This window comes from Phoxinus phoxinus, assembly GCF_949152265.1.
Source record: "Phoxinus phoxinus genome assembly, chromosome: 3".
Taxonomy (NCBI): domain Eukaryota; kingdom Metazoa; phylum Chordata; class Actinopteri; order Cypriniformes; family Leuciscidae; genus Phoxinus; species Phoxinus phoxinus.
Window position 1 is genome coordinate 13,674,279 of NC_136878.1, and position 15,211 is coordinate 13,689,489.

At 39.3% G+C, this 15,211-nt stretch overlaps 2 protein-coding genes across 4 annotated transcripts in view; both read right to left on the reverse strand.

Moving 5' to 3' along the window:
• Positions 1 to 3,591, reverse strand: plp1b (proteolipid protein 1b). Its single transcript, XM_079606901.1, has 6 exons — positions 2,594 to 3,591; positions 2,346 to 2,502; positions 1,540 to 1,714; positions 1,394 to 1,467; positions 1,243 to 1,308; positions 1 to 138 (listed from the first exon to the last, which is right to left on the reverse strand). The coding sequence occupies exons 1-6, from the start codon at positions 2,842 to 2,844 to the stop codon at positions 64 to 66; spliced, it is 798 nt and encodes a 265-aa protein (XP_079463027.1). The 5' UTR covers positions 2,845 to 3,591; the 3' UTR covers positions 1 to 63.
• nlgn3b (neuroligin 3b) overlaps positions 2,644 to 15,211 on the reverse strand; it is a 25,461-nt gene continuing 12,893 nt past the window's right edge. For all 3 annotated transcript variants that reach the window (XM_079606895.1, XM_079606896.1, XM_079606897.1), the window contains exons 6-10: positions 11,956 to 12,080; positions 11,122 to 11,789; positions 7,318 to 9,886; positions 4,976 to 5,076; positions 2,644 to 2,780 (exon numbers count right to left, since the gene is read on the reverse strand). In XM_079606895.1, coding sequence (XP_079463021.1) covers positions 9,007 to 9,886; positions 11,122 to 11,789; positions 11,956 to 12,080 — 1,673 coding nt within the window. In that variant the 3' untranslated portion in view covers positions 2,644 to 2,780; positions 4,976 to 5,076; positions 7,318 to 9,006. The remainder of the gene's footprint in view (positions 2,781 to 4,975; positions 5,077 to 7,317; positions 9,887 to 11,121; positions 11,790 to 11,955; positions 12,081 to 15,211) is intronic.

The window sequence follows — 15,211 nt, forward strand, 5'->3', positions numbered from 1 at the left end:
GGGCCACAGTGATGACACCACTGATGCCGCTGCAACAGGAAAGCAGGCCTAGCAACACCGAACCTAGCAACGGATTCCCTTCCTTCCGAGAAACCTTAGAATAGCGTAGTTGTAGGTGGTGGCAACCACGTAAATGAACTAGAAAAAAGAAGAAAAGGAAAGAACAACCCATATGTCTGATCAGAAGGTGTCACTGACCTGTTCCTCTGCAAAAGAAGAAAATCTGAAGTTTCGTGACATTAGTGTTTATATGCTTTTGACACTCACTGTACTATAAACATCAGACCAGGCATGTGATTCTAATGATACCTCATCATTTATTTACAATCTAGTCCGTAGCAGAGTACAGTACTAATATTTTAGAGGAACAATCACTTTAGAGCAACTGAATTTAAGTCCTTTGCTCAAGGTAAATACAGGACTTGATTCTTTGAACAGGTTGTGAAAGTTAGTTAATGCAGTTATTATTTTTTACCATCTATAGCTAATAATTAAATATTATATATCATAAAGGCACATATTTAACAAACATTTAATAAAATAAATGTGCATTTGTTTGCAGATGACACATATCTAAAGGAGAATGTAAGTGTAGCTTAAGTGTCTAAATACTTTTGGGGGCCATTGAAACTTTTTACTTATTACATTGTTATTACATGTTTGCATCAATCTCACTGTGATCCTCAGCAGGACAGAGGGCTGTCCCGATAGTTAGTGCTCTATGATTCTCATTAGATAAAGCCTGAGAAATAACTACTGCCAAATACACAGGAAAGGGAGTAGAGACGCTGGGGATCTGCCAGTAGCAGAGAGGACAGTTACTGATTGTAAACTAAACATTCCCTTGCTGTACTTCCGTTATGAACTTCATGCTGTTTGACAGCTCTGCACTCTGACCTCAAAGAATCCAGTCCAAATTCAATGGCATTGGAAGTTTGTCAATAGACATAAATAAATGTGTAAATATAATAATCAAAATATGTGTAAATTACCTAATTTTGGTTCTCAGTAAGCGTCAAGATTGACCAATCATTATCATTGTTGTGATTCTTAATCTTAAAATCATGTCATAAAGATTTCTGAGGTGGATTTACCAATTAATAATGGATGCTTTCCAAAATGCAAAGCAAGGAGGCCGTTGAAGAAGGAACCAGTTAACCACTATGACCTCGCACAAAACATCTTCTACAGTAAATATAAAGAACTTTAAAGTTCACATGTGTAGAATATGAGATCACTAACCAGGGCAAGAAGGGTGATTCCTGCTCCAGCAAATGCACAGATGTAAAGGTCATAGGTCATGTGGAACTGGAAACATGAAGAGGGATATAAGTGATATGATCTCTTGAAACTCTTGAGTATGTGTGTGTGTCCAGGACTATAACCATCTAACCTCTGGTGTTTTGCAGATGTTGGCCAGTGTATTTCCACAAACAATCCCCGGCACAGCATTCCAGGGAAGAAACCCTACATAGAAAAAATAGACATCATGCTCATGAACACACACACAGATTCACACACACATGGGCGCCGACGTACCATACATCCGTGCGTCCATGCAGACTCTTGATTGCTGGTTGAACAAGGTGGTTTCCGACAGAATGTTGACTTTGTGACAGGAGCTTTTCATATTAATGAAGAAGAGCACGGGAACGGCAGTGAAGCCAAAGATAACCAGCCAGATCACCGCGAGAATGTACGTCAGGATTATCAGCTGGACGAGAGACAGATATTCAGATCATTGCAACATACCAAGCATGAACAAAAGCAAGTAAATCTTGATTTATATAGCACCTAAACAGTGTTTAGACTAAATCAACTGCTCATAGGTTATCAGGGAGTTTAGATACAACAATCAAGTTGCAGTTGGATGAAATAGTGATCTAGCTGGTGTGTATTTTAGTGTTCCCACACTTTCTGACCTAAGATGTTTTGCAAATCATTTTATAGATATCACATTTTCAAAATGTAATTTTAAGCTGAAAGAAAGGACTGAGCATAACTGAACATAGAACACTAAATACAGAAATTCCTCTGGGTTAAATAAAAATAATAAATATATAAAAAATTATAAATAATTTATGTTATACAAAATGTTATACACATGCATTCTTTATTTATTTATTTTCCATACCCTAATATTTCATTTTCAAGAAAGATGCAAAGGGACCATTGACCCAAAAACTATCTCACGCACACACACACACATGCGCACACACACTCACACTCACACACACACACACACACACACACACACACACACACACACACACACACACACACACACACACGCACACACACACACACACACACACACACACACACACACACACACACACACTCACAGTCAGGCTGAGGCCGCGCCCGAACTGGGTGCTCCTGAACTCTCCGAACGTCTGCTTTACTGCACTCGTGGTGTAAAAACCTTCAGCCAACAGCAACAATCCATAGAGGAAAAAGAAGGAGGCCAGACCGTAGATCACATACTGGAAATATTTTATACTGAAACACAAAATATGGAACAATGACACAAACAATCAAAAACAGACCCACAATCACAATGACAAAAAGAAAGAGAAAGACAATCACTCACAAGTCTGCCAGCACAATGAAATCCTGGACGTCCCTTGCGAAGTTGAGTTCTATGAATGTGTGTGTGTGAGTGAGCGCCTCATGCCCTCCCCCACAGAAGAGTGCCACACCGGTGTAGCAGAGCAGGGTGGCCAGCAGGCTGGCGTAGGGCACGGCGCCCAGGCAGCGGATGCAGCAGTCATAGCAACCTGTAGGTGAGTGATATATCAACACACACACTGCACATGCAGCACACACAATACACACACACATTTACACACACACTCTATTCTAACACTACACAAGCGCACTCATGATCATCTAGAAAAGCACACCGCTGACCTATAAATGAGCATGCACACTTAATACAAACACCGCTAATGTGCTTTTAAGAGTTAGTTGGCCTACTACAGTAAGTCAAGGACACACAAAAACATGCACACACATACACGATGCGCTCTATCTGACTGACACATTCACACACACTTTTAAACAGTCAGTGTATCATGGAATCACAAACGAACAAGCCAAACTGCAGGCGATCAAAAAGCCCTGCTCGAAATCTCGAACCACAAAAAGAAACCCGCAAGTAAAAAAGCAAACTTCCCGAAAAAAAAAAAGACGAATATGCGCAAAAAATATGCGCTATATGCACCAAACCATTTAACAGGCAAAATAACTATCAATAATAAAGCAACTTAACCAAAAGAAGCCAAACAATAAGCGGCAGAAGGCTCAGCTATGAAGTTCTGCCGTCCCCAGCGTGTGAGAGAAGATGATGCGCCTCAGGTCACCTAGCGCTTTACACAACCACGGCTGTTTCACTGGAAACATGGACACTGCTGAGCCGAACCCACACCAGGAGAGAGCCGTGAAGACGCTTGTCCACTCACTCCACAGAGAATTCTGTTCTCTGTTGCTCTAATTTCTCTTTCTTTCTTCAGATACACTCCACCGTCCACCTCAAGGAAGAAGAAAAAAACGCATCGCTTAAGCTGCTCCTCTCCCTCCCTCGCTTCTTTCTCTCCTTCTTTCTCTCCCTCCCTCGCTCTTTCTCTCTTGCCTGAGTAGCCTGGTGTCAGGGTGAGATTTGGAGGGGGGGGGGGGGGGGGGGTCGTTTTCATGTGTGTTTGAGGTTTTGTGGTCAGAAAAAGAAGCACTTGTGACAATCATAATGGCTTTTGTTTTAACAACAAAACGCATCATTGTTAACAAACACACACACTCACAGGCCTCAGCAGTGGATTGCGTCATTGCATTTCCACCCATGGCGGCACAGACAGACACATACTGACACCACTGGGGTTACAATTGGGATCATGGCAGGTCATCCAGCCTTTTACACTCTTTTTAGACTGTTTTTCTAGCTTATCTTCTCAACAAGCGTCAAAAATGCCTGACACTCACAATAATCTGATAACTATACGAAAGACACATATTCATCACACCCTCTGTTTGAGAATGTTGAAATGCATTTGGGTCTTGAATGAACTTAAAAGGTATAGTTTACCCAAAAATTTACATTCTGTCATAGTTTTCTCACCCTCATGTCGTTCCAAACCTGTATACCTCATTTCTTCTGTGGAACACAAAAGAACATACTTTGAAATTCAGTGTTTTTTGCACGCAGTGAAATTCAGCGTCACTTTTTGACGATACAAAGAAAAGTCGTTGGGGTCCAATGTTGTTTGGACACCAGTGTTCCTTTGTGTTTTGGAGAAGAAAGAACAACAAGTTTGGAAGAACTATCCCTAGTTTTGAGCAGAAAATGACACATTTGCTGTAACAGCTCAAATTGAAAATGAGATTCTGCAGAAGGCTGATAAGCTCTTGTCCATCTAATCTACTGTCAGCCACTGCAAAAAAAAAAAGAAAAAAAAAGACCCACTACAAATTAATACAATGCATACACGTAAATCCTTCATTCCTATTTTTAGACTGGCACTGGGTCGTACAGGAGTCGCCCACAGAGAAGAGAATATTTGACCTAAAGACCTGATGTGACCTCTGGCCGGAGTCTCCTGAGGTTACTGCTCGTCTCATCCACAACTCTGAGGCGTCGTAGTAACTGTCTTACCCAATCAAAAGCGGAGCCAGCTGGTTAATCAATCAAAACAACCTTTTTAATGAATTAGGATCCATTAAATACCGTATATCCCCTCCATAAGTACAGGAGTGATGCTTATACCCTTCTTCTGACCAATCAGAAGCCATCTTAATCTTACACACTACATAAAAAAGGATAATTAAAACACTTCTATGCATTTATCTAAACAACTAATATCACATGCAAATCACAGACAAAACAATCAATTCAAATTCTGCCAGTAAATATGAGAAAGAAAAATTATGGAAATCATAGCCGTGGTTAAAAATGGGTTCAGGTGAGTTCAGGTAGACTTACCCATGTGAGTATGTGTGTGCGTATCGCGCATATCGTCTCTCTGATGTGCCGTGTAGTTTAATCTCTCGATGCTTTTATGATTCTCACTCACGCTTTTGTCCCTGGAACAATAAACAAACCCCTTTGCTCTCTCTCACAAACAAACACACTCACACACACTGGGGCAGATCTTAAAGATGCAGCGCCCTCTTTCACTGCCATGATAAATAAAGAGTAAGTGTGTTTGTGTGTGTCAGTGCAATGAATCCTAAATGTTCTCATGCGAATGCATGATAAAAGATTAACAAATGGGCCAAAACACTCATGCATAAACGCTAGTATCACTTACGTTTGGCCTCTTCACAAGTTCTACATAAACATCCGCGTACACACAAACTAACACATTTGCTCAACTTTCTGCATTTTTGCAGTTATTGCTATTTAATTTTATTATGTTTTTTACAAATGAGGATGTACCCAAAAAAAGGTTAAGGGTCAGATTTAACTCACTTCTAGGTACAAATTTGTTTCCAAAATATGGTTAAGTTTGTACACACAGAAAAATGAGGGTGGTGCACCCTAAGCAAAACTGAGGGTGGTGTGACTGAATCAGTTTGGGACAAAAGACCATTCAATACAATACTACAGTTGTCCGAATTAGAAACACACAGACAATACTCTCTTTCAGTAACACACACACACACACACACACACACACACACACACACACACACACACACACACACACACACACACACACACACACACACACACACACACACACACACACACACACACACACTTATGTGTGATTTGAAATAAATTTTGTGATTTTGTGCGCTCCATTAAAAGTATGTCAAAGACCCATTCTAAAAAGTGTTACAACAAATTTAAACACACACAGGTGTAATTTACTAAGTGTTATCATATTAGTCAGAAAACCTAAAATAGGCGATGGTTTTATAGGCAAGTGTTGATATTATCTAAACTGCTAACTTTCACAAAAACCTGCTTATATCAGAAGATTTATAGCAAAACATTGTTTGGCTCATTTATGCGAGGACCACTGAATTTTTAATTTTTTTTTCCATAAATGTTGACCTTATAATAGGCAAACCTTGGGCGGGATGCATGAATTGCTTTGACTAGTCTTACATAACTTTTTTTTTTTTTTTTTTTTTTTTTTTACATAAAAAAGTGTTTTTAATTTGTATCCAAAAAGTAAGTCAGATTTCCCCTCGGCTCACTGCTAGTTAGTTCTTAAGATACAGTCTTACAGTTTTTTACAATCACTAGGACAATACTCTCAATACTTTCAAAACTCTCCATACAGTGATCACAACATCAGTCTATGTGGGCTAAACTGTGGATCATTTAACAGTGCTTTGGCACAAAATGCTTTCAGTGACTACATATTTCAAGTTACATAAATTATTCTCTCACTCAGAGTCAGACACAACAAGCATTACTCAACAACTTTTCAAAACTATTAAACTAAAGTTCAAAACCTAAATGAATAAGACAGAAATTTGCCACATTTCTATAGTAATGCCATATTGAAATATATTCTGAATCTTTCAACTTAAACACTATCAATTTGATGTAGCTGATCACCTACACAAATTTTAGTCTTTCAATTTCTTTACCATCTATACAAAAGGGTAAACTTAGGAATAATTTTGTACTGTAATGTAAACATGGAATATGTAAAATACTACTGCAGTGATGAATTTTAAGCAGTAGAGTGTGTCATTCTTGTTTTGTAAGAATTATTTTACAAAAGCAATGTTGTTAATTTGTGTTTTTTAGGTCAAGGTGAAGTGTGTTTGTTGGTTGAAAACCTTTGATATTGTGTTTAATGTGTTATGGAAAAATGTGAAATGAACTGCTGTGCCACGTTAAAAGTTGGTTAGGAGAACAGTGTGGTCTCCTAAAAAAATGTCCTAAGTATTGAGAAATGTGTCCTAGCGATTGTAAAAACTGCAACTTACTGTTTATGCCACTGGCCCATTAGGCCTATTGCACAGTCGTATGGAAAAGCGCTGCCCTAGAGGTAAGTATATAGATTTTAAATTTTATGAAATATTCCAATACAAATATTTTGTTGTAGACCTAGTTAAGATTTTCCTGTAGCTCTAAGGTTTTCTCAGGTTCAGTTCCCATGGAATGCAAAAAAAGTCTGACAGAAAGAATGTGCCCCGAATGCGCTGTAAAAGGCTTTGCGTCACAGATTCAGACTCCAAATCAATCTTGATAAACAAGGAGCAGGAATTTTAGGCAAACTCAATATTTACTGCAAATTTGAGGCAGAAATGTACAGAGTATAAAAGAACAGACTTCTGCAAGCCGTTGAATCGACAGACCTGAGCAGCTGCACACCAGGTCACCCTCATCCAGGAGAGACACACTGCTGTTTCCAACACATGCATCCAATGCCATTGTCTTTCCTCTTCAAAGTCCAGATGAACTCAAATGGTGGTAAATACTGCAAATTCTTTTATAAAGCTGTTGAACTTTCACACAAACACGTTAACAGACAAACGTTCTGCTGGTTACCAAGGAAACTATCGCAAATTTGGCACAAAAATCATGGCAGGGGTGGTTAGCATGGGTAACATAGATAGAGAATCTAACCATCTGACAGGATATGACACCATGACTACACGATTGTACCCCTGTGCAAACTCTGTGCAGCTCCGTAGTAAACATGATATTTTAGAACGTCCTTCTTCAGAGAAGCCCAGTGTTAAGTGCAAATCACCACATTCATGTTTCACGGGAAATATTAACATTTTAAGTTCTCAGCAAAAGCCTGTATGTCATATCACAGCGTGAGTGATGTCATATTACTGTATGAGTGATGTCATATCACTGATAAATACTGAAAAAACTCAATGGTTTCAAATTGAGTTCGAACATTTTCACAAAACATATCAAACAAACTCAGATACAATACAGATTTAAGATGATTGAAAAGCATTTTCACAAAATGATAACATAGCAAGACACAAAAGTATCTAAAGATGCTTAACTTGAAAATTACACACCCACTCTCTCTCACGAATAATCTTCACACACGCCGTTCTTTAAAATACTCGACGTGATGTGTTCGTGTAATCTACAACTAAATGAATCGATTACACCAAAAAGTAAAATAGCTATCACAATTCACCCGTTCATAGAGAGAGAGAGAGAGAGAGAGAGAGAGAGAGAGAGAGAGAGAGAGAGAGAGAGAGAGAGAGAGAGAGAGAGAGGGAGGTGGTATAAAATAGTATTTTTTTGCGATTATAAATAAAGAAAAAAAATGTTTAGGATTTAAAATCATTCTGGGCTTCAAATGACCTTCTTTGCTATGGATATAATCTGATCTTAAAAACAATTAGAAATCATTTTTTTCTGACACATTCAAAAAAGCTGTCTGTACATTGACGTTAATATATGTTATACTGTACAATAGCCATTAATATGTTTGTTATTACAGGTTATTATTATTACATATCTTAGAATAAGTGCTTGCTTGGTTCATAATGGCGAACCACTGATGGGACTCCAGCGCCCCCTACTGTTCTTGCGGATCAAACCACCTGCAGGGTTTTTAGAGTCTTGCAGCACCACCTAGAGGCAGCAGCGGTACTACAGCTCACCCTCCAGGCAATCTGCTCGTTCTTTCGGTCTTATTCCACAGAGAAGTTTCTTAACTGCTCATATAACGTGAATATTGTCTGTATAGACATAGGTCAGACGTGAAGCGGTGCGTTCATACTGAGCCGTGCTAGTGTGCTCCAGTGACACTTCCTTCTGGCTTATATTGTTCATTTCCTTCTGGTTTATATGATTGTTTCTGATGGGTCGTACTGTTTTTCATAGTGCCCTAAATCAGAGGTGATTGTGCTCATGTTATTATTAGTTTCACCTGCTATTGTACTTTCGAATACTGCTAAACAGTTTGCACCGGATTGATCTGGTTTACAGTAATCAGTCGCTGTGATTTTTTTGTACGGATTTGTGGGATGTGAGTGTTGTGTGTTGCCATGTGGAGTTTCTGTTGCATGTTATACACGTGTTGTTGAGTGTGGGTGGGGCAGGCTGGTGGAGTTGTATCCATGTGTGAAGGTGTTGTAAGGGTGCATGCTGGGATACCCCATCAAAGAATTAGGTGACATGGTAATGGTGTTGGGCGTCATGGTAACACTATTGGGCGTCAAGCTAACTGTGTTGGGTGTCATAGTGCCGCTATTCGGAGTCATGGCGACAGAACTGGGCGTCATGAGTGGAATGTCATCCGGTGAGCGGCGGAGTGTGAGGGCGTAATCCCGTGGAGATGACGCCGGGGTCAAACGTAGGGGGTCGCACAGTGAGCCCTCTTCTGGGTTACCCCCAGAGATGGAGGTGGGTGTGTAGCTGAGGTCATTGGGCGGGGTCTGGCGCTGAGGTGCGGACTGAGGGGGCGTGTCCTGCCGACTGCGTTTGTCCTTGCGGTAGTAGAGCGCAGCAAAGGCCAGGACGTTGAGGAAGAGGAGCGACGCTCCTACAGCGATCGTGACACTCAGCTCCGTGGAGTAATCGCGCGGATTGGCAATGACCAGCGGTCCGCTGCGTGCTGTGGACTGGGGGGTCTGTTTACCAGGGGTACGAGCCTTGTTGCCTGGCCGCGGCGTAGCACTGTGAGAGCTGTGTGTGGTCAGAAGAGGTGGAACCCGCGTGGTGGTGGACGTGTAGTGGAACATGTCATGCAGGTTGTACAGGTGAGGTACCAGGTGCTTCCAGAAGGCCACTTTAGTGGCTCGATAATGATCCCGAACACGAGGCTTCAGCCCAATATGAAGATACAGCTGGTCGTGAGGACCGTACTTGGCCCATGTCACTTCTTCAAAACGGTTTGCCTTCGTGTGGATGAACTTCGTGTCCTGAGGAACTGGCTTGTTCGGATCCCTAAAACAAACAGATTCACAAAAACAGTTCATTAATTACATCTGAACTATATATGAACTATATATATATATATATATATATATATATATATATATATATATATATATATATATATATATATATATATATATTGTTTTAGTACATTTTAAAATTAATTTATATTTTATCTTAAAATATTCAGTTTAGTCCATTTTGTATAATGGCATTAAAATTTATTCAGCAAAATTAACATTTTAATTTCTGAAAATGTATATCAAACTGTAACCGCAAACTTAGAACAAATGGTGCATTAAATAGAGCAAAAGTGACAGACATTTATAATTTTACAAAATATTTCTACAAAAAGATTAAACAGCACTACTGTTTTTAACATAGATAATAAGAAGAAATATTTCTTGAGCTGCAAAACAGCAAATTAGAATAATTTTTGGGAGGATCATGTAACACACGATTGAAGTAATGATGTTGAAAATTCAACTTTGCCTTCACAGGAATAAATTATTTTAGAAATATAAAGTTAGGCTAAACTAATAATATTTCACAATATTACTGTTTTCACTGGTGAGCATAAGAGACTCAAAATATCCTACTGACCCCAAACTTTTGAACAGTATTTAGTAAATGAATATGTACGCTATAATTTGAAGCCCATATCAAACATATACGAGATTTATCAACACAAACAAATGGTGAATAACAACATATTATGAAAGTATCCCTGTTGTGAGCTGATGTATGTGTACAGCATGTATCTACAGGTGCATTGTTTTAATGCCACTTTCTTTCCACCAGAAGGCACTGTTTCATTGATTTAAATGCTGATGCCCTGTTTTACATTGTAATTTACTTATAGCATTGCTCCTCCCACAGTTTCTAGCTATGCTCGCTGTGACCTACTTCAAGGTCACTGTGACTGTTTACTAGTTTACCAGTCACACTTGTTTTACCATTCCCTGGTGGCTGGGAAAGATGGAAGATGGGACCTAGTTGTATTGTGACCATGTGCTATGGTGTAAATACTATTATATAATGGCTTTTTACTGCACTTTTTCACGCACTGGACTGTGAACAAAATGGATTTTTTTAATGATTGCATAATTGACTACAGAGCAAATGTTTGAGTCCAGATATTTTATAGTTGTATTGTCAATGATAACATTTCACTTTGTGTTGCTTAATTGTGCACATTTCTTTGATTGGTTGCTTGTGCTATTTTAGAGAGTGTTCTGTTTTACCCGGTCTTTGCAAAGTTGGTCCAGTAGGTCATAACGACGGCACTCAGCATGATATCATTTCGGGAGAAGTTGCAGGGAAAGAGTTCAGTGGGACCAATAAGCGGAATGCCGAACACATAGGGGAGCTCATCACCGTGTGCCGAGTCCGCCCATGGAGGCTTCATGGGGCTCTGGCAGTGATGGTAGAAAGCATAGAAGAAGGTCGGAGAACCGTAACGTGCATGCAGGTCGGCCGTCACCACAGCTGGCTCCACCCACTGGTGATCCGTAAACATGGCCACGAGGGTTTTGCGGCGGGTCTCGGGATTGTCTCGATCGGCCCAGTCAGTGTACATAAACTTTATGGTCTCTCGGAGAGTGTCCTTCCCTTCTGGATAACCGTAGAGACCGTCCACAAAATCCGATACTGTGAAGTCAAAATCCGAGCCAGAAACTCCGCCCTCTTCTGGTTCCACCACACCCTCTACGAAGCGGAAGCCCTCGCCCTGGTTAACGCCCAACATGATGTCATAGTTAAGGAACTCCCCCTGCTCCATGAGCACTTCCGGGTCATCCGGGATGAGGTCACCATCGATGACGGGGCCAAAGGCCACGTGGAAGCGCGCTGGCTGAATTTCCTGCTCCACCAGTTCCTTGTAGCTACGCTTCTGCATGCAGAGGACAAGGTCCTGCAAAAAACACACAACCATTATATCTGCCTCCTCACCTACACAAGACAGTAAAATAAAGTTACAAATAAATGATTACACTGGTAACCAATCAAATTTTACAACTGCATTGTCACCCCCTCCTTAATTACTCAAAATACTTTTAAAATGAAAACAATCATCTTACTTGTGTGTCAAGGACATTACAGCCGACACGCTCTGCGAGGAGACGTGTGTATTTCACAGGCTGATAGTTCACTGACCAACTGGACAGTGCTGAGCCGCTCTGAATGATTGCTCTGTGGAACAAACCTGGAGAGAGAACAGGAAATATCTGAAGAAAATAAAACCGTATAAATGCCATGCCAATATTCCAGATCAGTAATTGCATTGGTATCCTCAAAGGGCAGAGTTGCTTTATCTTTCATCTGTCATGAAAGACGGGTCCATCCACATCCTGGTCTTACTCTGTGTATGTGACCCTTACATCCTTCAACCACATTATTATATTTTTCTTATCCACTCTCAATTATTAAATGAGATGCTTTTATACAGTATCAGTACATGCTGGACAGGTTATTTCTTCTTACATGTGCCAAATAATCAGTTTGGTCCATTGCTAGAAATTAACTTTTTTTTATTAAGGAGCAATTGATCCTCAGGGTCATTTTTGCTTTTATGGTGCCATTTTATCCTGACCATATACAGTTTCTGTCATATGTTCCAATTTAATTAATTCTGTCTGTTTCTTAAGTTTGACGCTTCATATTCAACTGCACACACAGTTTTGTAATCAGTTAGATAATATAATATTAGTTGGCTAACTCCCATCTGGTCGGGGGTGGGCTTTTTTTTATCATTTAATATTTCACATTCAACTATCTCCTCTGAGACAGCAATTACAGATATCGGACAGCTAACATGTCTATAGAGACACTAATCCCAAACTTGATAGGCCTAGAATACAATATCATGACAGTCAAATATCATCAGATGTTCTCTGCAAAGCACAAGCCATGAGTCATCACTATTGTGGCCTTCAGCAAAACACGTTTAACCCCTGATTCCTCCAGCAGGACGGTTGCTGTGATGAGCTCGTACGAAAGTAGTGTAAAAAGTTTCACCAACCTTGATCAGGTGACTAAAACTTTTCTGCTCGAATCAATTCTACCACCTCATTTCACAAGACTTCCATAATTAGCACATGCATTTCTGACTTGTGCAAATGACTCTACAAGGAAACAGTGAAGAGAAACTACTTCAACAGCTACATCCTACTGGGATGCTCTACTGGGTGTAAAACATGCCAATCACCCCCCAGATGGGAGCTGAATTTTCCTGAATTTCGGGGATTGAAGCTCAAGTCAGCTATTATCAGAATCAGAAAGAGCTATAAGTGTGCTTGCACACACAAGGAATAAACCCTGCTGAAGCTTCCAGTGTAAACTTAACGTATCAAGCTGAATAAAAAAAGTCTTAGATCAAAGGTTTTCACTTTTATTTTGCAAATGACTACCGCATGGAAAAAATTAGGTGTGATAACGTGCTGTTCTTAAAAATAAATAATTTGAATATATTATTATAAATTATTGATTTATTATATAGTATTTTTTTTTATTTTTTTTTAAGTTTTTAGGTCACCTGATGGAGTTTTTCGTTTCCTTGCCACTGTTGCCTTTGGCTTGATCAGTTGGGGATAATCAATTTAATTAATCAATGAATAATACTATTGATTAGCATTACCAAACATGGACGTTTTATTATTATTTTATTTTAATACTGTGAAGCTGCTTTGATACAATCTGTATTGTGAAAAGCGCTATACAAATATTCTTGACTTGACTATTCTTGACTTAAAGCCTTTATTGTGTCACAGTAAAAACAAAGCTAATTTAAATATTATTTGGAAATTTTTACCAGTTTTAAGTAAGACAGTATATATTTTTCTACTCACTATTAGAATAATTTAATGTGTAAACCTTAAAATGTGTTGAAAAAAACATATTAAAACCCAATCTTTGGTATCATAGTTTAAAAAAACCCTGCTTTAGTGCGACTTATGTTAGCATAGTACAAGGAGTATCAAAAAATATCACATAAATTACTCTTCTTTGATCGAGTGGATGAATGAATAAGTGTCACATAATGCTCCCATCAGATAATAAACCAAAAAATGAAATAAATACATAAAAAGAAGAGTTTTTTCCCTGAAATTTCCTCTATCACTGTCATGTAGAAAATATTATTGTACTCAATCGAACGTTCAGGCATTCGAAATGAAACGGAATCTACATGCAGATTTATCCTTTTTATCCTTGTCTGCAGAAGAGGCTTTCTAGTGAACAGTAAAATTGATTTTTGATTGTTTGAAGTCATACTGCATATTTCCCTCGGTCTGGAACAGTCAGAATAATTTAAGGAGAGCTTAAATCTTAATGACTTAGTATCAGTGTATTTCAGAGAAGCAACAAAACTGTTGAAACCACAGTTAAATGTAAGGAGTGTAGAGAGAACGGGATGCAGCTCAAATCCAATCATTTTGAACATCTCCATACATGATAGCAACAGTAGCGGTGCAGTCTGCCACCCCTGAACTCACTATACACACACTGAAAAATAATGTCCGCTCAATGGGGATGACCTGTTCTGCGGTCCCCACAAAAAAGGACGCTCTCTTCTGGAGCAATAACTGCAAAAATTGGTAGTGACAGTCAATTTAGACAAAAAAAGAGATGTGGTTTTCCGTAAGAAAGCAGGATTTCTGGGAAACGGATACCAGTTTTGGTGGAGGTGTCCTAAAATACACAACCACCTAGAAGTGCAGCTGGGTTTTATTCTGGCTGTACATGCATTCGGTGAGAAAATAGCTATAAAATTATACAATATGTACAAAATCATGGTTTACTAAACCATATGTATCAGCAAATGCATGCAGAAATTACCATATGGATATGAAATAAGGGGATCAGCGTCAAATTTTCAAAAACTGACATAAAGAGAATACAAAACAGTGAGAGAAAGAGATGAAAAGGTAGAGGAGTTATCAGTACTGTACACCGAAGCAAAACGATGATGTAGGATCAATATCCCTGCAGGCGTGTGAGATTGACTCTGATCTCTGTCAAACACTCTTTGCACACACGCCTTGCAGTGACAGACACACCTACACACACTTGAGGCCCACAACAGAGGGATAAGGCTGATGAGGCAGCAGACAAGTTACCATGGTTACAGCAGAGATTACCGTGGTAACGGAAACTCGGATGTGACAGTGGTCATGGTTGCAGAGGCAGCTGTCTCAGCAGTTACGGACTGCAAAAATACACTAGGTAATAGGTAATACGCCTTTAACTGATTACCATAAGGCCTTACAGAGGGTATAATTAAATAAGCATAATTATAGAAAATTACTTTTAATTTATATATTTATATACATATTAAAT

Bases quoted from the DNA above. Each gene is read 5' to 3' on its own strand.
- plp1b (XM_079606901.1), bottom strand. From the start codon at position 2,844: ATGTGTGTGTGTATTGTGTGTGCTGCATGTGCAGTGTGTGTGTTGATA. The intron at 1,715-2,345 runs GTGAGTGTGTGT...TCTCTCGTCCAG, and splicing joins GGCGCGGCCTCAGCCTGACT to CTGATAATCCTGACGTACAT. The intron at 1,468-1,539 runs GTACGTCGGCGC...TTTTCTATGTAG, and splicing joins CATGGACGCACGGATGTATG to GGTTTCTTCCCTGGAATGCT.